This window comes from Lepidochelys kempii, chromosome 13 (genome assembly GCF_965140265.1).
Source record: "Lepidochelys kempii isolate rLepKem1 chromosome 13, rLepKem1.hap2, whole genome shotgun sequence".
In the NCBI taxonomy this organism is placed as follows: Eukaryota; Metazoa; Chordata; order Testudines; family Cheloniidae; genus Lepidochelys; species Lepidochelys kempii.
Genome location: NC_133268.1, coordinates 11,282,823 through 11,309,395, shown reverse-complemented (window position 1 = coordinate 11,309,395; position 26,573 = coordinate 11,282,823). Strand labels below are relative to the sequence as shown.

The 26,573-nt window shown below is 43.7% G+C and overlaps 1 protein-coding gene across 1 annotated transcript; it reads right to left on the bottom strand.

Moving 5' to 3' along the window:
* Positions 1 to 246: 246 nt before the first annotated feature.
* Positions 247 to 26,364, bottom strand: APCDD1L (APC down-regulated 1 like). Its single transcript, XM_073309240.1, has 4 exons — positions 25,912 to 26,364; positions 7,508 to 7,682; positions 4,639 to 5,197; positions 247 to 1,701 (listed from the first exon to the last, which is right to left on the bottom strand). The coding sequence occupies exons 1-4, from the start codon at positions 25,946 to 25,948 to the stop codon at positions 934 to 936; spliced, it is 1,539 nt and encodes a 512-aa protein (XP_073165341.1). The 5' UTR covers positions 25,949 to 26,364; the 3' UTR covers positions 247 to 933.
* Between the last annotated feature and the right edge of the window lie 209 nt (positions 26,365 to 26,573).

Below are 26,573 nucleotides of genomic sequence, written 5' to 3'. Positions count from 1 at the left end.
TATGCAGTCAGTGTAATATGACAGAGGCAAGGTCGTAACAGAAAAAGCGGGATGGCAGAGTCACTTGTGTCTCACGCATTGTTGCTTGTGAACTGGGGCCATCACAGCCCAGAACCTGGGAAAGCTAACATGCACACAACAAGAAAGCAGAGCTTGCAAACTGTACGTTGCAAGGATGGCATCAGTCTGCCACGGAGAGCCCTTCCTGAACTCAAGGAAGAGCGATAGAGAGAGAGAGAGAGTGTGTGTGTGTGTATGGTATGACAGGTTTCAGAGAAGCAGCCATGTTAGTCTGTGTTCACAAAAAGAAAAAGAGTACTTGTGGCACCTTAGAGACTAACAAATTTATTTGAGCATAAGCTTTCGTGAGCTACAGCTCACTTCATCGGATGCATTCAGTGCCACTCTAAGTCTCTAAGGTGCCACAAGTACTCCTTTTCTTTGTATGATATGAGTTTCTGTGATTGATCCAGAGCCCTTGCCAAAGCCAGCTACATTAATTTACAGGAGCAGTAAGTGAGGGGCAGAGGAGAATCAGTTTGAGAGAATGAGCCCTCAAAGCTTTGGAAACTGGATTTTTGTGTGACTGGAGCTCTCAATTATATCCTAGCAATGCTGCAGGCTAGAATCAGCCGTTCTAATTTAACACGTCTTTTTAGTATTGCTAAATTACCTGACAATTTGCAACGTGTCCATGTCACTACGTTAGATTTATGCCCAATGAATGTCAATTAGGAAATATATGCACAGTACACATCGTATATAATCAGGCATGTTATGCAGGGAAACCCTCTTGTTTTGTCCATTTTGTTTTTAATGTGTACAGAATCTAAGCAAACTGATTCCAGATGTGCTTACCTAAAGAGGATATAAAATTGTCTTAGCACCAGTGTCTGAATTCTGTGCTGCACCTGAGCAAACAGCTGGACTCATCTAGTCCCATCTTAAAAACTGCATTGCCATAAGTGACAATAAAAAGGTCACAGGCAAAGGTTTTAGTGCTTCATTCCCGTTATTATCCTCTTTTCCTAGGTAGCTTGGACTGATGTGTTTAGAAAAGACCCCAGTAGCCCCAGCACACTGAATAAGAGGTGCTTGATATGAGGTGGGCCGCTTCTCAGGTCTGTCAGGGCTGGATCCGTCTGTGGGCCTTTCGCCGATGAACAGCAAGCTGCGATCTTTCATGTCTTGCTCCATTTTAAAGAGTTCATATTCTGTGTGGGGCAGCTTGATACCCAAAGCCAGACACCCATTGGTCAGCGTTATATCCTGCTCAATCCTGGCACTCCAAGAGCCGGTCTCCCCGCAGGTCCCTGGCTCTGAGGAGTTTAGCATAGTCACTGTTACCTGATCCATTGCTGTAACCCGAGCACAGGTCACTTTAAATGCTAGCTCTGTACCTCCTCTCACTATGGAGGATGGGATGCCCTTGGTGTAGTGCCCAGATGCATAGATGGTAAAAGTAGGCTGCTTGCAGAGTGGGTCAGAGTAGTGATAATAGTACCCTTCCCAGGTGCGATTGGTGCCATGAAATATGAAGTACCTGGTAAGAAAAAGCACAGCTGGCCGGACTTCACAATGAGCACTCACCCACCTGCCACTTAACTGCATCGGCAGCTCAGCTTTAGCTGGTAAGATAGGTGGATGGTGTTCATCAGATCTGTATATAATCCCACAAGCAGGGCAAGGATGCACGTGATGCTGTTGGAGGCAAACAAATAAAAAGTAAATGAAAAATATTACATGCAAACCCCCATTCAAAGTATTTAAACAACAACAGGCCAATCTCCATCCCTGGTGCAACTTCATTGAGGTCCAGGAGGCTGCGTCAGGGATGAATTTGGCCCAATCGGTCCAAGCAGTTTAGTAAGATAAAAGGCTGCTATTCTAGGGAAAAACCAGGAAGGGCCAAATTCTGTCTTTGGAGATGAGCACCTGGCTCTTCTCGAAGGCCAGTGGGAGCTGTGTGCCATGCACCTCAGGGCAGCAGTTGGTCCAAGAGGAGCACTGCAAGCAGGACAAGGGATACACTTTTGGAATCCCCTGGTTTTCTTTCACTACAAGATTTCTGTGACTATTTGAGAGGTTAGGATCAGGGCACAAATGCTGAGGTTTTGCTCCCACAACACCATGTGCTTAGTGAAAACTTAGACAAGACCTGGACTTAAAGAAAATGCCACCAGTTAAGGTTATTGAGGCAGTCTCTGGTGCTGCTGGGAGTTGTCAAATAGGCCTGTATATTTTTATATCCATTCAGATGGTGCCGGAAAAGCCAAAGCACAGCTGAGACCCTCAGCAGGAGGGCTAAGAAATGGTGCTGCCATCTCCTAGAAGAGTCCATGAAACCCAGTATCAAAACACCTTCTGACATTATAAACTCTATGAAAAACGTGGATCCAACCAACATGTGTTTAATTTTGAAGGAGCCCCAGGATGCCTGAGCATTGCTCAAAGCTCTATGTCAAACCAATCCTATGTCCAATCTAATTCTATAGGAGCTTTGTGCAAAGTTGAAACCTTTTCCTATATTTCATATGGAAAAGTATCAGTACGTAGAGACTTTTTTAAAAAATAAGTATTATAACATTTGATCATTTTTTGAAATTCTAGCTAATCTAACTGTTCACATGGAACAAGATTAAATAACTCAATAGGGTGGGTAATTTACATGCATGTTGATTGGAGTCTACTGTAATTTAGTCATTTTCAGCTTGCTTTACTGCTTCTGTCACACTAATGAGTGCTGACAGTCCACAGTCCATTATTGCTAAATAATCCCAGAAGTTGGCAAATATATATATTCCCTGTAGACAGGAAATTCTTTGATAATGGAGGTAATTTCAGGAGAGTGGATTTCTTTAGAACAGTTATAGATTTAAGGAAGTTAGAGTAGTATTTCCCCATAGGTTAAAAAATAGCTCCTAGCTGTCAGGACCAGGATGTAGGTAGCCAGGCCTACTGGTCAGCATAAGACAAGGGCCAGGTTCCCACACTAGCCAGGGTTCAGAACCAGGAGGTCAGGTCAGGAACCAGGAGTGCAGGGTCAGTAGACAAGCCAGGGGTCAGGAAACCAGGAGATCAGAAGACAGGCATAGATAGCACTGGATGAGCAGTCCAAAACAGGGTACACCCCACTTGTACAGACTTCCTGCTCCTCCTTCTGTCTTAAGTAGGGGGAGCAAGCCAATCAGGTGTGCTGGTGTTCTACCAATCAGGGCTTAGGGTAGAGTCTTCCACCTGAGTTAGGCTTCAAGGAGTCCTGGTTCTAGCTGGTAATAGTGAAGTGTCAGGTGAAGGGTTGGCACATGATTTAACACCAACCTCGGGCATCTCCTGGACCTGGGTTTGAGACCTGCAGGTCATGACATCAGCAAAGTTTTATAAATCTCTTGCTAGTGCAGGCTAATGTTGCCTGTTAGTTAATTAAAAGAGAAGGCTGCGTCCAACAAAATTCATATTGTGAAGCCAACAATCTTATTTGTTTAAACCAGTCACATGAAATTATTTCTAATGTATTGGAGCTTCTAATTATCCCCAAGTGTGACATCATGTGCTGGGGAGAGCTGTTTACAGATTAATTACAGCACTATATTTAGAGAGTGAATTTCAGTATCTTAGGTTTGGTTTTAAGTTAACATTTAAAAATGTTTGTTTACTATCTGGTTTAGCTCATGTACATGGTCTTAGCCCAAGATAACACCCAGCTTTATACCAATCCAAGCATGTTACTTGGGGGCTTGTCATTTTCTTTTTTTCTTTTTCTCTCTTAAATTCCAGTTGTTGCAGTATCACAAGGGTGGAAACCTCCCCCCAAATGAAGCAGTTCATATGAGTTAGTCCTGTTCCAGCTGGTAATGTTCATAAGTGGCTTTTTTGCCCTATCTCACTGCTCAGTCACATTTAGTTATGAGTTAGATAAATAATACCTTTTTCTTTCCCCTGGAAATAAAGCAACCTACTGGCAAAAAATAAAAATAATGTATAATATTATTTATGTTGAAGTAAAGTGATTTCTGTAGGATAACAATTGTATTCAGGTCAATATCCCCTTCTAATGGCATTATATTCTGGAATAATGATTTAATGGAAGATGCTTGTTTTCCTCTTTCAACCTGAAGGACAGGACAAAGAAATAAGATGAGGGCTGCAAGACAAATAACAGCACACAGAGCTTATAGTGATGTGGGATTTAACCTCATGCCAGGATCTGAGTCAGCATTTCTAGTGAAAACATAGCGGGTAAAGAAAATCTATTCGCTCCATGCCCCAGCCGAGGAGGACTGTTCCCTATAGTATGTTTTTGTTACTGCTTAGTCCAGGCTTCAAGGCCACATGCTTAGTAAAGGGAAGAGCCAGATTCGCATACAACTGAGCACCTACGTTTGTGGTTAGGCTCCCCTTCCCCCCCAACCAGCACTTTGCACAAGACACAATTTTGTCTTTTCTAAGCCAGGCTTTCTCCGCATCAACTCTGTCTGTATCATTATAATACTGAGGTGACCTACTGCAGGTGGGGTAAATAATTTAAGAACCTCTCTTTATACAGGCTGCAGACAGACATGCATTGAAAAACAGGGGACACCAGGGAAGCTGGGCTTCCATTTTTTAACATGGCCCAGGAGCCAGCGATGTTCTTACCACAGCACTCTGCAAAGGGCGTTGATACCCCGTTGGTCGATAATGGAGCCTCTCAGACCACTTGGTGTGAATGTCCCCTAGGTACAGCTCCTCCACCGTCCTGCTGCCACTCGGCTGAGTTTGCAGCAGGGGCTCGTAATGCTTCTCCACCCGCACCAGACTAAGTTCATGCATGGCAAAGCCCAGGGCTGTGGTGCAATCCCGCCCCTCCTTGGCACTCAGCACCTCGTAGAGGACTCCGGGAGCCCAGGACCGTCCAGGTGGAAAGAATCCACTGCAGCCCCCTCCTGACGTCTGATTGATCCGGGCAGAAATCTCCTGCATGGCCCTCTGGCTGTGGAAAACAATACCCACTTTGTGCAGGTGGTAGTCTGCCTCAGTTGCCCCTTGGGTGATCCAGGAGGCCTGGCGCAGCCTGAGCTTGCCTTTGATGACCAAGGAGTGGGATGGATGGCGGCAGGAGGGGTCCCAGTAGTAGAACTGATAGGCCTTGAACAAGCGGTTGGAGTAAAACAGGTAGGATCTGGTGAGGAATTCCGGTCCCGGACGTACCTCACAGCTAAGGACAGAGAAGAGACAGGTGGTAGAATCCTTAATCATGTATAGAGTGGAAGAGCTGGGGTTTGAATTCCTACCTGACTCTTTCTACAGAGAAATTAATGGGGCATTGACTTCTTTTGTCCCCATGATGCGAGGGTCTCATCTTTGCACTGCTCCCTTCCCCATTGACCCAAAGGGCCTTCCCCCCATTTCACCTCAGTGACACAATTATTCCTGCAATGGTGATTTCATTTCACTGCAACCCCAGCAAAGAAGTATTAAAAAAATATACCCACTAACAAATCAGAGTTTCCTTGCATAGAAGAACTTGGTCTGTGGAGCATTACCCCATCCTATCCCCAAGGCATATTGCCATAAGACTAAGGGGAGGGGAGAGTCTCAATTCATTCCACCCTACCCTCACCCAAGTGGTGTTGAATAGAACGGTTTCACAAATGATCAAGTAGTGTTTCCTCCGTTAGGTGGCATAAAGAAATGGGGCAACTCAGTGCCATGTGAATGCCAGAGACTTGCCAATAAGTGACCGCATAAGAGTCTCACCCCACGTCCCTCATCACAAGATACTGTGATGGAATTGTCCACCACAGCAATGGTGGAGGTCCAGCGGGGAGGTTTGTGAATGGGGTTCAACAGGTAGCATACTCTGCTTGTATTAAAGTTCCTTACGGAGTCCCATCTAGAGACAGGAAAGTCAGACCCATGGTTGCCAACTCTCAAGATTTTCTCAGGATATTTGGTGTTATTCTTTCAGCCCCCAGCTCCTGGCATCATGTGATTGCATGAGAAGCCCACCCTTCATTTAAAAAAAAAAAAAGTGTCTACCCTTATGGCTGCTGAGAAAAGCTTGAAAACATGAACCTTCAAGGCTTAAATACCAGAAGGCAAATTAAAAAAAAGCCTTTGTTATTATTGAGAATCTCACGCTTGTTTGGAGCCTGCCTCCTGATTTTTGAACACTTGGGGTTAGTAATACTGAGAACCCTACAGCAGAATGCACATTGCAGGGATGGGTGCTTCTCCTTTTCCTTCCCCTTGTTAGGATAAACCACCGAGACCATGGCATTTTGACATGCTGGAAGAGGATGCAGGGTTAATGCTGCCTTCGAGACTCCATTTTGGGTCAGGTGGAGGGGGCTGATTAGCCAAAACCAATCAGGGGTGGGGCTAAGAGACTATAAAGTTGGTCTCTCTGGCTGTGCTCTCACTCCAGTTGGGAGCTCATTCTATTTACAAGCCTGTTCTAGCTGTGAGGTTTCGGAGCGGGGGGATGTTTACTATTGAGTTCAGGTGCTTACTGCAGGCTGGATGTGTAGCACTACTCAGAAGCTCACTTGCATGTGGAAGTTTGCTCCAGCTCAGGGGCTTGCTTTGGCCTGGGAGGTTAATAATTCAGGAGTTTATGCCAATCCCCAGAACTCAGCCCAGTCTCAGAAGCTTAGTTTAGCAGTTTGGCCTGGGCTAGGATTTAGGAGCGGTAATTTCAGTTAGATGCCCCTTTGCCCGTAAATGGGTCTGTTTCTCATGAAGCTGCTAGTGGAATTTTTGTGAAGTAAACTAGCATGCTTCCTGTGAGATCTTAAATTGAAAATCCCTTATTTTCTCTCCCTTTTGCTGCACCTGAGTTAACGACCCACTGTTCATCTCCTGGTCGTCGTGAGAGGCGCACTGGAGCCTGTTCCATTGTGTACAGCAGAAGCTGCCAAATAACAATAGCTCCCCAAAGGTAGTCAGAACCGTGACTTTGCCAAAGTCCATTCACATGAGGACATTGTAAAAGACGTGTAGGCCGTGGGGTGTTTTAAAGATGTGCTGCTGTGTTTTCAAACCTCAGCCTGTGTATTTGTGTGTTCCCTCAGCCCAGAGGGCATTGATGGGGCAACATCTGCAACTGTGGTATGGCAGACATGGCAAATTAAGAGAGAAATGGAGGAAGTCCTAGAGGGAGTATTTCCATCTGGATTTAGAGCACATCCCAAACTGATAATATCAAGGATTTTGATTCAGTCCGTTACCAAATTAAGGGGCCATCTGCAAACGGTAGCTCTGGGAGTGCATTTTGAACCACCCCAAAATTAAAGGATATTCAGCTCTTTAATTTTGGGCCTTTTTCCAGCCACCAACAATACATGACCCTTTCCCCATAAAGGAAAATCACTAACAGCAGGCACACATTAGTCTAACAGTGTGTGTGCCCATCAGTGCACCCTGACGATGCTATTTAGGAAGGTGACCTCACCCTGTCTGCAGAGTCTAGCAAGGAGGCAAGACGTGCAATCTGCAAACTCCTCTGGGCTGCTGGGATCCTTACCCTGTAGAAATCCAATGACCTTCCAGCCGGGGAGGCAGAAGAGCTGAAATTCTAGCGCTGTCCTGTAGGTGGCGCAGTTGGTACTGGCACTGTGGCTCCCAGAGCAGTTTTCCAGTGCTGTGCTGCTGAGCCTGAGAGGCAGGCACGTCCCATAGCTTCTTTCCAGATGCATAGGCTTAAAAGAAGACAGATGCTTTCAGAACACAGATGCAGTCGCTCCTGCACTTTTCAATTAAATGGGTTAGTCTGACTAAAGATTTTTTTTTTTTAAGACCAGATGGGACCTGCCTGTTCCAGGAATTCCTCTTCAGTGGGTCACACCAGGCCTTTCTGGTGCACTATTTGGTCCTTTTGCTAAGTTTCTGGACAGGGTGCTTTAGATCCAGTCCTGTAACTCTGCCAGAAAGGGATTGTTTCTCCTGTCCTAGAGCTGCAGGTGGAGTTGGTCGTTTCAAGTGCAGTGATCGTCACATAGACAGCTTGAAAAGCCCTGGTAGTATCCAGCCTTTCACAGCTATTTCATGATCCCCAGCATTATCAGTTCATGCATTTATTATTCCCCTGTGAGTTCAGATGAAACCATGAGAAAGCCGCTTAAGTCAAAAAAGTCAATTTCTTTATGGCTCTTGATCAGATAAATAAGATACATTCAGAGAACAAAGCAATCTCTGTGCTCTGCAGTCTCAAGGGCCCAACAAGCAACAGTATTATTTTGGGAAGGGGGCAACACAAGTACCTTAAAAATGCCCACAAATTGGCTCATACTCTGTCCATTACATGAGTGACTTTAGTGTTCATTAAAATGTACTTTAATAATGACGCTATATTTTCTCTCTAAGATACATAGCACATTGCCAAAGAACCTTGCACAGCTGTGTTTAAACTGTGTAGTGTTTTAAGGGACATTTTACTGCATGTTTTTGTTGTACCTAGGTACTTTTTTTTCTCAGTTTGGGACTAATTTTAACCCACTCTTCCTAGGAAGCGAAATCCTTACATCTTTCTTGTGGATTTAATCCTTTTAGGAAGACACATTTTAGTTAAAGTAACAACGTGGAGGGAGTTTACAAATGGAGACAAATAATAAGACAAAGCGAAGGCCGTATCTTTCACCTCAAAAGATCCTAATATGCCACTTACACAGGAATTGCTTTAATCACCACTGAAATGTAGCCAGCTCTGGTTAGATGCCCCTTTGCCCGTAGAGAGGAGCCGCAACACAGACATGGGATTCATACACAGTTCTGGTCTCTCCCAATATTTTGTTGTAGCTGCAGGAGTCCTACTCAGAGAAAATGGAAGCAGAGAAGAACACTGTCCCCAGTAATGATCTGCATCAGCTAGAGACAAATGCCAAGACACTTATCAGAACTGAATGCAGGGGCAAAGCTGAGGAGTTTAATTGTAAATCGGAAGCCATTACTGCCATTACGCAGCAGGCTTAGTCATTTTGCCTGACAGAGGTTGGTGCAAAAGTGTTCTCTGTGCCCATCACTCATTCGCTACATCCTGATTAGCTAAGACAGCAAGCCTGCTGAATGTATCAGCAGCACAGAGAAGACCTCATTCACAAAAGCACGGCCATCATAATCGCATATTGTATTGCTGCAGATTAGTTTGCCTTTTTGCACAACACTGAAGCACGGTCGGTTGCTCCAGTGCTCAGTCTGGACGCTGGCTTTATGAGTGAAATCTTGTTGTTACAACTTGTCTGGATGGGGCCCTATTCTGATCCATGATGATCACTGCAGGCCCATAAAATGGCAAACCTCACGGTTCAAACTATGTGTGTGCAGAAAAGCAACAGACCCACATTAGAAAGGCTGAGAGAGATCTGCTAGCATCTGAGGTCTGATCCTGCAAGGTGCTCAGCACCCACAGTTCCCATTCACTTCATGTTTTAATTCACACAGCCTGAATCTGAATATTCACTGGCTAAGCTCTGTTCACAGACCTCAAGAAGAACTAGTTCAAACATAGAAACCAAATGATTGTAACTAAGGCCACTAGTTTGTTAGTACTCGTGAATAATTTTATTTTATTTGTTGGTGGAGATTCCTCTGAATCCACTCAGCTCACAGCTGAAATTTTCAAATATGACTGAGAGCTCTTTGTCCTTTCTCAGTTTTTAATCTATTGTTGAGACAGCCACTGAACCAGGGAATTACAACATGGGAACATTAGCCTCTCCTGTCGCCCACCATAAGGACAGTAACTCTGTCACTTACCTCATTTCCCATAACAACGGATGTTACTGGCTTAGGGAATGTGTGAACACTCAGCTAAATCCTGAAGACTTTCTTTGGATGTTTATTCACTCTTTGCTCAGGCAAAACTCCTGCTGGAGCCATTGGCAGTTTGCCTGAGTAAGACCTAAATGAGAACCTCCAGGATTCAGCCCACTTTGAATAAATGATATGCCTTCTAATTAAAACACTTGAACCCCTGGCTAATATTGATCCATCTAGCAAAATTATGTCCCTGGCTTAGGTGTCCCTGCAGACTTGCACTGGGCTGTATTCGTTTTATTGACCCACTGGGGGCTGGCTCACTTTAGCTCTGTTCTATAATTTAATATTTTATTTTTAATATTTTAAATATAAACTTAAATATAAAATTTTAATATAATTTAATATTTTTTAATATTTTATATAATATAATTCTATAACCTAGCAGCATGCTAGAAGATTTCATTCAATGACTGATGCATATGACAGAGGTTGCTCTCTCTCCTGTCTATCACAGAAAGCGGAGGAGACAGTTTTATATATATATATATATCTATATATATCTATATATATATCTATATATATATAGATATATATATATATATATATATATATATATATATCTTCTGAGCAAGTATCTACAGAGCAAGACTTGCCGGACGTTGGCCAAGGCCAAACATTTGAACGGGTTTTACTATAATTTAAGCATCAAGTTGTCCCTTCCTAAAAGCTGTAGGAGGGGCCTTTTTCTGTGAGGTTTCCCTTCTACAGATTACTTCGTCATCACCTCAGAGGGGCAGGGTTTGCCCCACCCCAACCTTTGGTGGGAAAAAAGGCAGCCCTCAAACCTAGTAGAAGCTAGAGCCATCCTTACAGGGGGCCTGTACCCCAGCTTTGGCTGTGACCTCTGGTGGCTCACCCAACCAACCTGTGGCTCACCCAACCTCATGGGGACTCCAGACGTCTGGGATAGGACTCTGAAAGGAGGAAATGGTGAGATTGGAACATTCCTTCTGTCTGTAGGAGGGGAATTATGCCTGGAGAACACCCCAACCCATACACAGATCTAAGGGGCCACAGTCTGACCCGTTACATGTATGTCACACAAAAAAAAGCAATTGTTCCTCTTTTTGCCAGCAAAGTGCCACTGATATATATATATATATATATATATTTTAAAACAAGCAGAACTCTCCATTGACTTCAGTGGGGAGTTCTGCTTAAACTGTTTTTGTTTTGTTTTGGGGTGGGTATAACAGGGCCCTTAATTTGGGAAGAGAAACTAAATCATTCAACTGTGTATCACTGAAGGGACAGCTCAAACGATCAGGGATCTGAGCCTGGCTTGTGGAATGGAATAAGGTCTTAAATTTTCTCATTAGGAAGGTGTTTTCCAATAAAGCCAGCACAGAAAGACATGGGATGTTCTGCAAGATTATAATTGAAAATTCCACAGCACAGTCACTCAGTGTATAAAACAAATGTAAACACGATGGGCCAGAGCCTTAGCTCCATTGATTTCAATAGAACAGTGCCAATTTACACCAGCTGAGGATCTGGCCTATGGCAGGGCATTAATAGACCTCCCCCACTCCAAAAAACCCTTAGTCTCATTTGAGGTATAAATCCCTAATGAAACAGCTTCAGTGCTCATTCTTCAGTGCCAAGCTTTGCCACTGCTCAGCATATGAATCCTAGATCAAGTCAAGTGGCAAGGGGTTTGCAATGCCAAGTCTTCTGAACACCTGGGGAAGTGAGGCCTCCCCACCCAAGGTCTGTTATTCTGTCTACAAGTTGAGAGTCACCTTGCTGTAAAACTGCCATTTGCTCTAGGAAAAGCTCATTGTATCTTAAACATCACTGCAATGGAGCCCTAGGAAATGTGCTTGGATGGCTTTGAGACTGTGGGTGCTGAAAGCACTATGAGGGGCCTGAAGGGAATAGAGTCCAGCTAAACAGGAAAATCATCAGATTCAGAAGCCAGCCTGCCAAAAGCCAAGTGGAACAGGGCCTTCGGTTTTCTGTTCCTGCTTTAAGTACCAAAGTACTGGGACTAGCTGGAAAGAGATCTTATGAGTGTTCTGGGGTCTTTCTTGCAGCAGGCTCATTGATATGCTGTTTTTCTAATTTTTAAAGCCCTTTATGTTCAGCAAGGGGGCTGCTACATCCCCACTTTATGGCTTGCACTAGCCTTTCCCATCTTTGATCTGGTATGTGTACAATTTCTTCAACAATAAAGCGATTGGTTTGAGTGGCAAAACCCAGTCCAATTGGTTAGTCTTTTAATTTTGAAACATTAGCATCCACTACAGGATTAGCTGAAATTGACTCCATATTAAAGCGGCATGTTTTATGGTGAAAGGAGGCTAGGAGGCAGGCCTGTGACTTCTAGTCCCAACTCTGCCATGGATTTTTTTGCATTCCCAGGCAAATTACTTACTCCTGGGTCTCATTTTATGCAAATGGGCAAGATTCCATGCACAGCGGTGTCATGAGGCCTAATTAACAGATGTTGGCAAAGTGAACATAAGAACGGACATACCTGGTTAGACCAAAGGTCCATCTAGCCCAGTATCCTGTCTTCAGTCAGTGGCCAATGCCAGGTGCCCCAGAGGGAATGAACAGAACTGGTAATAATCAAGCGATCCATCCCCTGTTGCCCATTCCCTGCTTCTGGCAAACAGAGACTAGGGACACCATCCCTGCCATCCTGGCTAACAGCCATTGATGGATCTATCCTCCATGAATTTATCTAGTTCATTTTGAACCCTGTTATAGTCTTGGCCTTCACAACATCCTCTGGAAAGGAGTTCCACACGTTGATTGTGCATTGTGTGAAGAAATACTTCCTTTTGTTTGTTTTAAACCTGCTGCCTATTAATTTCATTTGGTGGCCCCTAGTTCTTGTGTTATGAGAAGGAGTAAATAACACTTCCTTACTTATTTTCTTCGCACCAGTCATGATTTTATAGACCTCAATCATATCCCCCCCTTAGTTGTTTCTTTTCCAAGCTGAGAAGTCCCAATCTTATTAATCTCTCCTCATACAGAAGCTGTTCCATACCCCTAATCATTTCTGTTGCCCTTTTCTGAACCTTTTCCAATTCCAATATATCTTTTTTGATATGGGGCGACCACATCCGCACGCAGTATTCAAGATGTGGGCGTACCATAGATTTACACAGAGGCAATATGATATTTTCTGTCTTATCTATCCCTTTCTTAATGATTCCCAACATTCTATTCCCTTTTTTGACTGCCGCTGCACATTGAGTGGATGTTTTCAGAGAACTTTCCACAATGACTCCGAGATCTCTTTCTTGAGTGGTAACAGTTAATTTAGACCCCATCATTTTATATGTATAGTTGGGATTATGTTTTCCAATGTGCGTTACTTTGCATTTATCGACAGTGAATTTCATCTGCCATTTTGTTGCCCATTCACCCAGTTTTGACAGATCCTTTTGTAGCTCTGACATCCTTCAGTGAGACAAGAATCTGAATTTATCTACATTTCAAAATATATTAATTATTCTGCAGCATACAGTGAAATATTTTGATTTGACCAGAGGTACTTGAGTTAAAGGGACAAATTTTGGTCTTGTAAATGTGGAGCTAAGAATGTCATTCAGTTGTGAAAAAGACTAGTATAATTTTGGCATGTATTAACACAAGTGTTGTATGTAAGACACAGGAGGTAACTGTCCTGTTCTGCTTGGCACTGGTGAGGCCTCAGATGGAGTAGTGTGTCCAGTTGTGGACACCATACTTTAAGAAAGATGGGGACAAATTGAAGAGAGTCCAGAAAAGAGCAACAAAAGTGATAAAGGGTTTAGAAAACCTGACCTATGAGGAAAGGTTAAAAAACTGGGCATGTTTAGTTTTGAGAAAAGAAGGCTGAAGGGATACCCAATAAGAGTCTTCAAATGTGTTAAGGGCTGTTATAGAGAAGACTGTGATCAATTGTTCTCCAGGACCATTGAAGGTAGGACAAGAAGTAATCAGCTTAATGAGCAGCAAGGGAGATTTAGGTTAGATATTAGAGAAAACTTTCTAACTATAAGGATAGTTAAGTACTGGGATAGGCTACCAAAGGACATTGTGAAATCCCCATCACTAAAGGTTTTTAAGAATATGTTAAACAAAACCTGTCAGGAATGGGCTAGGTTGTCTCTGTGCAGGGGCCTGGACTTGATGACCTCTTGAAGTCCCTTCCAGCCGAACATTTCTATGATTCTATGTCTTGAATGCTCTGAACCAAACACCCCCAAAGTTGGAAGAGTTCAGATCCAGGTCTGAATTCTGTAGCTTGAGCTCATTTCTACTCTACTCATTTACTCTACTTTCTACTTACTCATTTATACCTGAGATCATTTCTACTCTAAATAAGAGCAGCGTAATGTCCTATCACTCACCTGTCCTCCTCTCATTCAGGTGACTGCCAAGGGTTGTCAGAACAGTTCCTTTTTCTACCCCAAAACAGACACTTCAGTGAATCCGCATATGCTTTGGCTTAAGGGGGCGCAGGAGAGAAGGTTCAAACAGGGAAGAAGGAAAGGTATCACACTTGATCTACAGGGCAAAAGTAGTCCCTAAAGGGAGAATCCCTCACTGTGACCCCTGCTATGTACTCATTGCCCATCCATCCATATCTGTTAACCATAGGTATTTCCAAAGGACCTATCACTGTAGTAGCTAGGCACCATAGTATGTTTTTCCAGCTCTCTGCTAAGTGACAGCTACCTGTGCCACATCCAAAGTACCAGCCCTTAACCCCCAAATAATGGAGCCAATTATGTGTACAATTATAATGATTGCACATCTAGATCAAGCAATTGTGAATGCCAGTTACCAGAAGTGGGGCCTGATCTAATGCCTATCGTTGTCGATGGGAGTTGGATCAGGCCCTTAGTCATTTGCCCTTGCAGTAACCAAATGTACATGTATAAATTAGGTAGATGTTTTGCACACACATTTGCACGTGCAGCTTTTTAAAAATCAGGGGCATAGTATCAACTCATGAAGGGGCAGATCCTGCCATCCTTAATCAAGCTAAATTCCAGTTAAAATTAAGAGAAGATTCTGAGAGCTGCAGGTTTGGACCTCTAAGCTAGAACCCATCTCATGAGAGGTTATGCTGCATATATCTCTCTTCCACCTGGTCTGGTTGGTCTGCTACACTGATTCAGATCCACATCTCAGCTTTTAAATAAATAATAATTTAAAAAAAAACAGGAGAGAAATAACCTAATATGCCTTGTTGGAAGCAAATTCTGTTTGTGTTCTACCAAGCAAATTGACTTTGGAAGAAAAGCTGAGTTTAGTCATACATCTTTGTTTCTTATCAATAAATAGAGAAGAAATTGCCCACATTACAGCTTGCAACAAAATTAGGCACTGTAGATCAACTCTTTTCCAGGGCTAGATTGCTCATGCTGTTGCTTCCTATGGCCAAAGTTGTTATTTCCATTTATAATTCTAATGTTTCACTAAGTCACCCATTCGCATGGATAAGATCAGTGCCTACAGTCATGGGGAATTAAATAGCTCTTTATTTAAGAATGACACAAAACCTTTGATATTTGGCAAGGAATGTTCAGACTGGAACAAAACTATGGCTAAGAAACATACAAATGTATTCTGCATAAGTGAATTACACTTTTCCACACAGACATTATTAACAAAGCATTCCTCTGCCATTCTTCTCCCCTGAGAAAGCATGCAGAATGGATTTTGGGTCAGCTGCTAAAAGAATGACCATTCTTCTAAATGTTTGTAGTTTACCAAATCAATTTCTCTTGAATTTGGGTTGAGATTAAGTTAGTGATCTTTTTAATATGCTCAAAATAAAGAATTTCCCAAGAGCACAATTTTGTGGGGAAGACCTATATTATGTATTAAAATCAGTTAGAAAAATTAACTATAATACAATGAATCTGAGCACTATTTTGCATTTTCTATGTCTACAAACAGAGGTTCCAGCTCAGGAAAGCACTTGAAGACACACTTAAGTCCTATTGGCTTCAATGTGACATAAGCATGCACTTGAAGTTAAGCATGTGCTTAAGCACCCGTCCTGATTAGTGATGCTTTCTTGACTTGAGATCAGAGTGTGGTCTAGTAAGTTGAAGGAGGAAATCGTTTGCCAGGATGCCAGTTCTATATAACTTTGCAGATGATATACAATTATATATATATATATAATTACTCATGTTATTGAAGTCCAAAGCTGCCTGCAAAGAGTTACAAAGGAATCTCAAAAAACTGAGACTGGGCAAGAAAATGGCAGATGAAATTAAATGTTGATAAATGCAAAATAATGTGCATTGGAAAACATAATCCCAACTATACATACAAAATAATGAGATCTAAACTAGCTGTTTCCATTCAAGAAAGAGATCTTAGAGTCATCATGGATAGTTCTCTAAAAACATCTTCTCAGTGTACAGAGGCTGTCCAAATAATCTAACAATATTAGGAAGAATTAAGAAAGGAATAGAAAATATCATAATGCCACTATATAAATCCATAGTATACCCATACCTTGAATACTGTGTGGAGTTCTGTTTGCCCATCTCAAAAAATTAGAATTGGAAAAAGTACAGAGAAGGTTAACAAGAATAATTAGGGGTATGGAACAGCTTCCATATGAGGAGAGATTAAAAAGTCTGGGATTGTTCAGTTTAGAAAAGAGATGATTAAGAGGAGATATGGTAGTGGTCTATAAAATCATGAATGGTGTGGAGAAAGTGAAAAAGAAAGTGTTGTTTACCCCTTCATATAACACAAGAACCAGGGGTCACCCAATGAAATTAATAGCCAGCAGATTTAAACAAACAAAAGGAAGTATTTGTTCATACAACACACAATCAACCCGTGGAACTCATTGCCAGGGGATGTGAAGGCCAAAAATATAACTGGGCTCAAAAAAGAATTAGATAAGTCACGTAGAATAGGTCCATCAATGGCTTTTAGCTAAGATGGTCAGGGATGCAATCCCATGTTCTGGGTGTCCCTAAACCTCCAACTGCCTGAAACTGGTGGGACTGGACGACAGGGGATGGATCACTCAATGACTGCCCTGTTCTGTTCATTCCCTCTGAGGCATCCAGCACCAGCCATTGTCAGAAGACAGGATACTGGGCTAGATGGACCTTTGGTCTGACCCAGCATAGCCATTCTTATGTTGATCATGGAAAAGGATTTGTTATTGCCAGAGATACCATCCTATGAAAGCAGGCGCTCTAGGAAATCCATCACATAGCTTCAGATAACTATGACTGGCTGGCTGGCAGTGTGATGTCATTCCAGCAGTAAAAAGCAATGTAAAGATTGAAAAAAAGAAGTTACAATATATTTCTTTCAGAGCTGTTTTCTAAGCAATCAAACAAACCAAATATTTCCAAGTGGGATATAGGGCCCGTTGTATTTGTAATGTTTTGATCAATATTTGCTTCTGTTTTACATACCAACCTCAAATTATTATACTTCAGTCAAAAGGTACAATTATAAAAAAGTATGAATACAACTATGGGCCTGATCTACCCTCCCTGTCTACCTGGACACCATATTGACTTCAACCTGGGTATAAGTGAAGACAGAATTTGGCCCTATTCTTTTGTAACTTTGTGTGTCATTTAGATTAATACACTGGTGAACTGACTCATTTCTACAGAGATGCTGGTGTTACAGTACAGCTTTTCCTTCTAAAATATGCCAGACCCTACTGAGTCAAGATAAACAAGATAAAAGTTAGAACATCCACAGACATCCTCAGTCTCTATTTCTGCTGAGCTCACTTCTCAATCCCACAAGCCTTCAGTGGGAATTCTGCCTGAGTTAGGCTGGTAGGATTTGGCCTGCACATTTGAAACAGAAAACAGGGAAAAGCACATCAGACAAGACAGATAGTATTTGGACTAGAGAGGGTGGAAGTGAAGGGAGTGAAGGAGACACTCTCTCCTGTACCTTCAGGGTCTTCTTTAGTGTTGACCATGTTAGATCTGATTACCTATGTTTAAAATGCCTTCTCTGGTAGTTTACCAAGAGAGAAAAAAACAGGGCTTAACACAATGTATAAATGGGGTTACTCTTGCTCCTGTACTCATTGAACTCAATAGCAAAGCTCCCATTGCCTTTAATGGTGCAGGATCAGGGCCTACTCAGGAAACACTCACTCTGAATGCTTTAACATGAAACTGATAGAAAAAGACCCAGTCCATGATGAAGTCAGTTTTGAGAATAAAGGGATTCACAGGAGGAAACAAATTCAGAGGATTCTGAATCAAAATACAGTACACAAAGCAAGGGGCATATGCAGAATCCACTTCAGAGGGCCATAGAGATATTCTAATAAAGTTCTGTACTAGTGGCAGAGAGCACATTTCACTGAGAGACCTCAGCATGCTTTAATCAAAGAATTTTATACTTATCCGCATCCACTGTATTTTAATTACACAAGTTTTATTCTTTTTTATATATAAATATATTTGAAACACCGGGAAAATAACTTATTTTCCTGATTGGCTGTGGCCCAGGGGGAACTGCTCTACTAATTTTTTTTTTTAACCAAAATATTATGTGGACCCAGAAACTAGAGACAAAAAGTCAAACAAGGGAATCTCTGAGCATTACCATCTGGGAATATGGTCCTTCGTAGGTTTAGCCATTGTGGTTAGGTCAATGCCAACATGTATTTAGTGATGCCCTTGCCCAATCCACAGAGGCCCGCATAGCTGGGGTGATTCCAGTATAATTAGGGCCCTACAAAATTCACGGTCCATTTTGGTCAATTTCATGGTCATGGGATTTTTAAAATCATAAAAGTCATGAGTTCAGCTATTTAAATCTGAAATTTCACAGTGTTGTAATTGTTGGGGTCCTGACCCAAAAAGGAGCTGTAAGAGGGGTCGCAAGATTACTGCTACCCTTATTTCTCTGTTGCTGCTGGGGGGTGCTGCCTTCAGAGCTGGGCACCCAGCCAATAGCCGCCGCTCTCCAGCCATCCAGCTCTGAAGGCAGTGCAGAAGTAAGCGTGGCAATACCATGATCCCCCCCCTAAAATAACCTTGTGACCCACCCACTCCCCACAACTCCCTTTTGGGTCAAGACCCCCAATTTGAGAAACGCTGGTTTCCCCCATGAAGTCTGCACAGTATAGGGTAAAAACACGCAAAAGGCCAGATTTCACAGGGGGAGACCAGATTTCAAGGTCCGTGACGTGTTTTTCATGGCCGCGAATTTGGTAGGGCCCTAAGTATAATGGACAAGTGTGCTTGAAATAATTTTTCCTGCTGTGGGCTGAGAACATATACACAGAGCTGCCCTTGTGGTAACGCCTGATAATGGCATGTACCTGCATAACAGTATGGAGCAAGGAGGGTTAATTAGGAGGCATAAGAATAGATGAGAGAACTGATTTGCTCCGAGTTTAGTCTCAGGAAGGTCTGAAGAAAGCCAGTGGACAGAGGGAGCAGTGCTGCTTTGTGAGCTATGTCAAACTCTGACCTACCTTGCTGTAAAAGTTTGGCATTGATAAATCTATGAGAAATGCCCAACACAAGGAAATAACTAAGAAACTCAAGGTTTTTTCCCCTGGAGTACTAGTGAGGGTGCAGGTTTGCTTTTAGTTACATGGGTTGAGTTACTTAGACCCATCTCCACTCTCCTGCATGCCTAGCTGGTGGGATTTGGGTGCTAACATTCTGGTGAATACACACACACACACAAATACAAACACACACACACAAATAAACACACATGATGGGGCACTACTCCAGTGCTGTAATTATGACTAGATAAAAAAGAAACCTTCATTGGAATCCATATTTTTTTACCAAATCGCACCTATCTCCCTTCCGTTAGAAGAGATGGAAACTCAGCAGAAAACAAGACCCACCTTTTTGAAATGAATGGCCCTCTGTCATTTCAAGTGTATAGAATGCCTATGCATTGGCAGATCCCATGGCACCTCTCCCCGGAGTCGCTTTATTAGTGGCCATCCTGGCCATGTTTAATAGTGATTCCTAAGCATATTTTTGAGAGCTTTGAAGAGCAGAACTGGTAATCAGATGACAGCTTGGCTATGAAATGCCAACCTCATTTCAAATGTCTAAATCACTTATGTGGATCCTGAGCACAAGGGACCACCTACCATATAATATTAACGTAACTATAGCATTTGCTCAATGCAAAGGGCATTGGTGGGAGCTGAGAGCAGAGCAACAAAAATGATTAGGGGGTGGGAGGGATTGAATTACAATGAAAGATTAAGAGAGCTCAGTACAAGTGGCTGTGGGTATGGGTATGATGAGTCTATAAATATTCAGAGGCTAAAAACACCCAGGAAGGGGATGAATTCCTTCAGGTGAATAAAGAGGTTCTGTTGGGAGAGAATTAAGAAAGGAAAAATGTAGCCTGAACAGTGGGATAAATGTCTTGACATTGAAATCTATTAAGCTATCGCAACCCATTCTCTTGGCATATTTTAGAGTAGGCTGCACAAAGCATTGGTGAGTCTACAATAGGGAATAAGCTGGGTTTGACAGGGAAAAGGCCTGGATATTCTAACAGGCCTCTGCATCTCAGACTGCTATGGGCCTTGCTCCCAGGAGTTCACAATCACCCTAGTAACCCTATTGTCTTCAAGGGAACTGCCTGTGTAAGTAATGGCTCACAAGTGGGAGCAAGGGGTCCACAGTCTGGTTCTATGAAAATGGAATCATAGGAATCGGGGGATCAGATTCTGAAAGGTATTTAGGTGCCTAAAGATTCAGATTGGCACCTAATGGGGATCAGATGCCAAATCTGTTTAGGCGCTCTTGAAAATCCCATTAGGCACCTAAATGCCTTTGGAAATCAGACTATAGGAACATAGATTGTGAGCTCTGTGGGGCATGGACCATCTTTTTGTTCTGTGTGTGTACAACGCCTAGCACAGTGGGGCCCAGGTCCATGACTGAGGCTCCCAGGCATTACAATACTAGAGAGATGAATAATAGGAACAAACAGAATTATTTCAAAAGGACACAGGTCTTTCCACCGTGGCTCCATGAGTGAGGCCTGCAGGGTGGAGACCCATGAAAAGCTGGAGACTGTCCCTAAAGAAAAATGTGAGCCACCCAGTTGCGGAACTTTAGCTGGTTTGATGGTGGAAGTTGTCTCAAAGAGATTCCATAGTAAGGTAGTAAACTGATACATGCCACCAGACCAGTAACGCATACCGAAATAAAGACACAAGGGAACATCTTTAACTCAGTCACGAGTGACCACAGAAAATGGTTGCTCATTCAGTTAAAGCATAGAATCAGAGTTGTTTTTAACATGTGTTTTTCGGGGTCTGGGTGTGGTTTCTAGCTAGTTTGAAATTTTAGTCTATTGTTTTGCCTGTCAACATTAGCCAACTTTTGATGCAGTCCAGTTCTCTCAAATGCTGCCGACAGATGCTGAAATTAAAGCTGATGTTCAACCTACATGCTGCATAATCTAATAAGAGGACTTGCACTACTTGAAATTAAAAAAGTTTAGGACTTTCTTGACACAAATTTCTGCTGTCATCTATATTTTCATTGGTCTTTTCCAGGTGGCCTAATTGAAAAATTCTATGAAAAACATGGAAAACAAAGTATCGTGTTTTGTTTCAAGAGGGGAAATAAAAACTCTTGAAAGCCATAACCTGCCAGTGATCTGCACCCATATCTCATGGACTTCAGTGTGAGAGCTGAGGTGAATTCCTCTGATGCCAGTGGGAGTTTTTGGTGTGAACTGATCCCAAGATACAGGGTGAAGTCCGGGCTCAGTGTACGTTTTGCCTTTCACTTCAGTGGGGCCAAGAGTTCAGTGCTTAAAGTTATTTCAGTGAGAGTTGTGAGTGAATCTTCAGTGGTTGTTTGGGGAATTGACTGATGACAGAATATGACGTCTATTGGCAGTGGATGTTTTGCATGTTTCAATGGCAGGACATAGCTTTATTATTACCAATACTCAAAGTGAGCAAAAGTACACTAGAGCTAAGTGCCTGCAAATGTTTTCTACCAGAAGCTGTATGACCTGGCATATCTGTTAGTGTAAAAAATCTTTGTGCTGATAAAAGCAAAAGATTGGATGAGATTGGTTACAAATACATATGAAAGAAGGAGTTAAAGGGAGGAGTTAATCAGGGAACCAACTGGACCTGTTCTGCAGAACTTATTCTTCCATAGCTCTGCAGTGTCCCTCATTTCGCTGATGTCACTTAATTGAGTCAAAAAGTTACCTACTCACTTTTACTCTTGAACATTGTTTACATCAGAAATAAAGGATCATGAAGCTGGGCCTATGAAAAAAGTTATTTACTTTAAAAGAATGAATCCAGCAGCATTTTAAGTTTCTTGCAAGAACACTTGTAGTGTCCTCATTCAGGGTCTTTGTGACATGTTGCATCCCACATTTGGGGCTTGGCAGGTTGAGATATGCATTCTTCCTTTCCCATATATTTCCTTTGTTCAGTTCCCCTGCTCAGATCCGTGGTGCCCGTTACAAGAGTGCCCCCACTTCAGTCATTCTATTTTGAACACTGCTTGCTTAAATCCTTGTGCAATTTTTCATAGTTTAATCTAAATTAGGTCCCAATCTTTCTCCCACTGATATCAGTGACAAAACTTCTATTGACTTCTATAAAAGCAGAAATGCACCCTTAAAATATATAGTAGACAACTCAGGCCAGATCCTAAACTAATTAAAGTCAATGGAAGGTCACTCATTGACTTCAATGGGGCCCAGAGCTGGGTCTCTCTTTTGTATAATGCTGAAGGTAAGGAGGGGGCCCAGGGAATAATAACTAATAATAGAAATCAATCTCCTTTCTTTGAGTTAGGTAACTGACTCTGATTTCTGATCCTCCTTCACCAAAGAACCACTCATTCTTGGAAACGTAAGAGCATAACAGGCTTGCTCAATTTCTGTCTAAACTTTCATTAAAGTTTTTACATTCCAATACACCGCACCGATATTTTCCATGGGTAGCTTCTCTTAAATGGTTTAGAACCTAGCCAGTTTTTAAATAAAAGAACTTCTTGCCTTTCACTGTTTATTTTTAAGTTTGAAAATTATGGGGTCAGGACTAAGATAAGATCAACAGTTGAGTTCAATTATATGATTAGAAAGCGAATCCCATAAAAAAGATAATACCAAGTTTATACAATATTTTACTGACAAAGTAACAATACTGCCTTCTGGACATGTTTAAAATAGACCAAGTTTGCTTGCTAATGTATTGTCTGTTTGCTGGGTTGTTTTGTTTTTTACTCTTTATTTCAAAGCTACCCAAAAAATCAACAACTAATGTGCTATGATCCTGCGATTTGACTCTGTTTGCTCTTTCCATAATGATAGCTTATCCATGTTGCAAAGTATATGGATATGGATAAAGATAGGGCTGAGATGTAAAAAGAAAAAAAAGAGCATACATGAAAAAATATATTGTGGTTTCTATATTTTCCCCACAAGCTCAAATTGTTGAGTAAGGAAATTTTCAAAAGCCAGAAACTGCTATGGAGAAAACCAAAGCTGGAATCCAGTTCTAGAAAAGGCTGCATCTGGCAGAACCAAGTTTGGAAAGAGGTTTTACTTTCAGTGGGTTCCTCTATTTGCCCACAACATAGCACATGTCATTTATAAAAACAAGGTTTTCATGGATGATATACAACCTCTGTGAAAATCAACCTCGAAATTAGAAAGCACCTATGCAAGGCTGTTATACAGTCCCTTTGGTTTCCTCACCCCTTTGCTAAGGCAAATCCCCAAAATATTGATAATAATTTTTAAAAATCCCTACCTTCCTAATCCTAAAATGTACTGCAAAGGTAACAACACTGAGAAATCAACAGCTAGAAAGGGCTAATTTATTGTATAACCCTCTTTATCCAAACAAACAGGGCTGCCAGACATCAAAAATACAATGCATACAGCCGCTCCCTGCTTACCAGTTTATATTCTGTGAGATGTGAAGGTTTAGTTTAGTTATGTACAATCCATGCTTTTTGGAGCATCATCTTTTAATGATGCACCGTTGATGAATTTCAGTTCCCCTGCACTAGCAGCAAAATGCTGCCATCAATTTTAAATACTGGAGCTACAGATTATAAACTGGTAAGGAGGGCGACAAAAGTCATTTGTTTCTGGAGTTTGGGCACAGGCAAGGTGGGGTAAGAATGGTATCTTTCTGTATCCACCTTTTACCATTTTCAGTTATCTTATTAAATGTGTTTGGTTTGAATCTAAAGCTCAGATCAAAACTCGAAGGCTGGGAAGCTCAGCTGAGATGGTACAGCTGGATGGGCAATTGGTCAGTCCCCTGTTAGCTTTAATCTTGTTTACACATTAAAGTCTGATGGTGCATTCCTTTAAACATCACCATCAGGCAGTTCTGACAGATGGCACACAAAATCAGATCGTCTCACCACTAAGTATTTTAAAAGGCCGGGTTGAGTTCTTGCTGACTGTATTTAGTGCTTTAAATGCTTTGAACTTGTATATTGCCTTTCACCCATTGAGCTCAAAGTACTTGACAAGCGTGAATGAACTGAGCCTCCAATCGCCCTTGAGAGGCAGGTCATATTTTTCTCCCCATTTTTCAGAGGAAGAAACTTAAGAAACTTCAAGTCACAGGAAGTCTGTAACAGGCCCAGCCTAGCACCTTAACCTCAAGATCACCCGTTCTCCTTTCAATGCTATATTTTATTCTGCCTTTTATCTGTTGAGGAGGTCACACAGGACATGGACAAACAGTTTCAGCTGAGTCTCCCTGGTGTTCTTCAGGGAAACATGCTGTCCAAGCAGGGGCGATAAAGAAAGTTTCCCTCCCACAGGCTCACTTCTTTTTAATGGGGAATCATGTAGCCCTGTGCTGCTGTTTTTCTTCACCAGCACGACTGTCTATGTTCTCTAGCTCTGAGCATCCAAAGACATCTCTTGCTGAAGCTCTGGCGGTTGAGGTGTGAACCTTGCCAGTTCTAAAGGTGGGGCGCAAATATACCGGCAGCCAGGCTCGGAGTGTCTAGGAGCTACCCTAGAGGTCAGTGGGGAAAGCGATGTGTCTCCTCTTGGAGAAGTGAGATACTTCTGATGTATTTCACCTCCAAGCCAGGTGCTTCTGAGCTTCTTCCTGGAACTCCAGCCCTGGCGGTTGAAAATAGCATCAGGAAAAGTCTCCCAGCCCTTGCTACAGTTACACACTGGGGCTCAGCCTCCTACCTTGCTCCACTGTCTGGGGCGGGAAGGAAAGATCATTAGAGGGACGGTTGCAAAGGCGGTCTGCGGGGTGATGATCAGCAGCAGTAAGGGAGCTTTGGGCGGGAGCCAGAGGCTGCCTCTCCTCTCTGTGTTAGCTTTGGTGAAAGCCTCCCCTCCACGAGCTATCCCTGAGCAGATCAGTACTAGGTCCCGGTCCACTTAGGCATTTCCAGCCCCCACCACTTGTGTTCTTTCGTGCCGAAGAAACGCTGGAAATAGCTCTAAAAAGCATCGCAAAGTCCATTCAAATCAAAGGATGGAAACCCTCCATCCCCGGGTCATTCTTAGAGCGAGACAGGCCTGGGGAGATCGGGGGACCCCAATAAAGCCAAGAGTCCCCTCCCGCCATCACCAGCCACTTCAGGGGGTTGGACGGTCCCCCGGCTCTTCCTCGTCATTAACCCGGCTCTTTTATTGAATGTCTGGCGAGCGGTTACAAGATCGGAGCTGGAAGGGGACAGGACGCCGGCCTGGGTGCACGTCCAGTCCGCTGAGCGCCGCTTTCCCGTGCGCAGCAAAGGTCGCCGCGCTCTGAGCCCTCTCGCGGATCGGACCCCGGGGAGCGCTGCCCGCTGGGTTCGCGGGAAGGAAAGGGCCCCCCAGGGCCCTGAAACAAGGCAGATTCGCCGGGCCCCTGGCTGAGATGCCGGGGCTGGGGAGGGCTCGGCCGGGGGTCCGAGGTTCTGGTGCCAACTCGCAGCCGCCCTGCTCGGGCATCAAGCGGGAGGAAAGAGGAACTTGGTCTTCCCCAGAGAGAGCCGGGGAGGAAGCTGAAGGCCAAAAGGACCCAGCCGGGATCCTGGCAGGCCCTTATCTAGGGGGGTGGGGGGCACATCCCTGCCGCCGCTCTCCAGAACCCACCCGCCCCCGGGTCCCTCCAGTGCAGGGCCCCGAAGTGTCACCTACCTAGCAGCAGCCCAATGAAGCACCAGGACTGGCCCATGGTGGTATCCAGCCGGCTTCCTTCCCACCTGCCCGCCGAGGAGGAACGGAGCCCGCTGGCTGGCCGGGGCAGGTCGCTGGCTCCGATGCTCAGTGGAGCGGGACCCTGCGGGGAAGCCGCGGAGCCATGTGGGGCTAGTAGGAGCCCTTAGAAGTTCATCTGCCCAGGTGTGTGTGGGGGGGAGAGTGGGGGACCCAGCACAGGCTGCCCCGGAGCTCCGCGGTTATTCTGCCTTCGTGCCGCTCGCCAGGAGGGGCAGCGGGGCGAGGGGGCTCATTAACCACACCCCCACCCCCGTGTCTCTCTCGGCAGGACTCGGATCCGAGCGGCCGCCGCTCGGCCCCCGCTTTGCCGGAATGCCTGCGCGGCGGAGCCCCCCGCGCCGCTGACAGCTCGGACGGAGCTGGGCAGCTACCGCTGCAAGCTGCCAGAAGAGGTGGAGACTTCCTCGTCTTAACCCCATCTGCCGCTGCACATTGCAGCTCGCTTCCCCCCCCCCCCCCCCCCAGGCCAGCCACAGAGATCTGCCCCGGCTTGGCCCGTCCGTCCCTGGGCACCGGGCCGCGCCCCTTCCCTTTGCAGGGCTGCCTCTCCCACCCACCCGCGGAAGGTCCCGTGGGTGACT

What these genes read in the sequence shown, in the direction of transcription:
- APCDD1L (XM_073309240.1), bottom strand. Translation starts at nt 25,948, where the DNA reads ATGGGCCAGTCCTGGTGCTTCATTGGGCTGCTGCTAG. An exon ending in GGTCATTGGATTTCTACAGG is followed by an intron (nt 5,198 to 7,507) that starts GTAAGGATCCCA and finishes CTCTGTCCTTAG; the next exon opens with CTGTGAGGTACGTCCGGGAC. An exon ending in GCCCTTTGCAGAGTGCTGTG is followed by an intron (nt 1,702 to 4,638) that starts GTAAGAACATCG and finishes TGCCTCCAACAG; the next exon opens with CATCACGTGCATCCTTGCCC.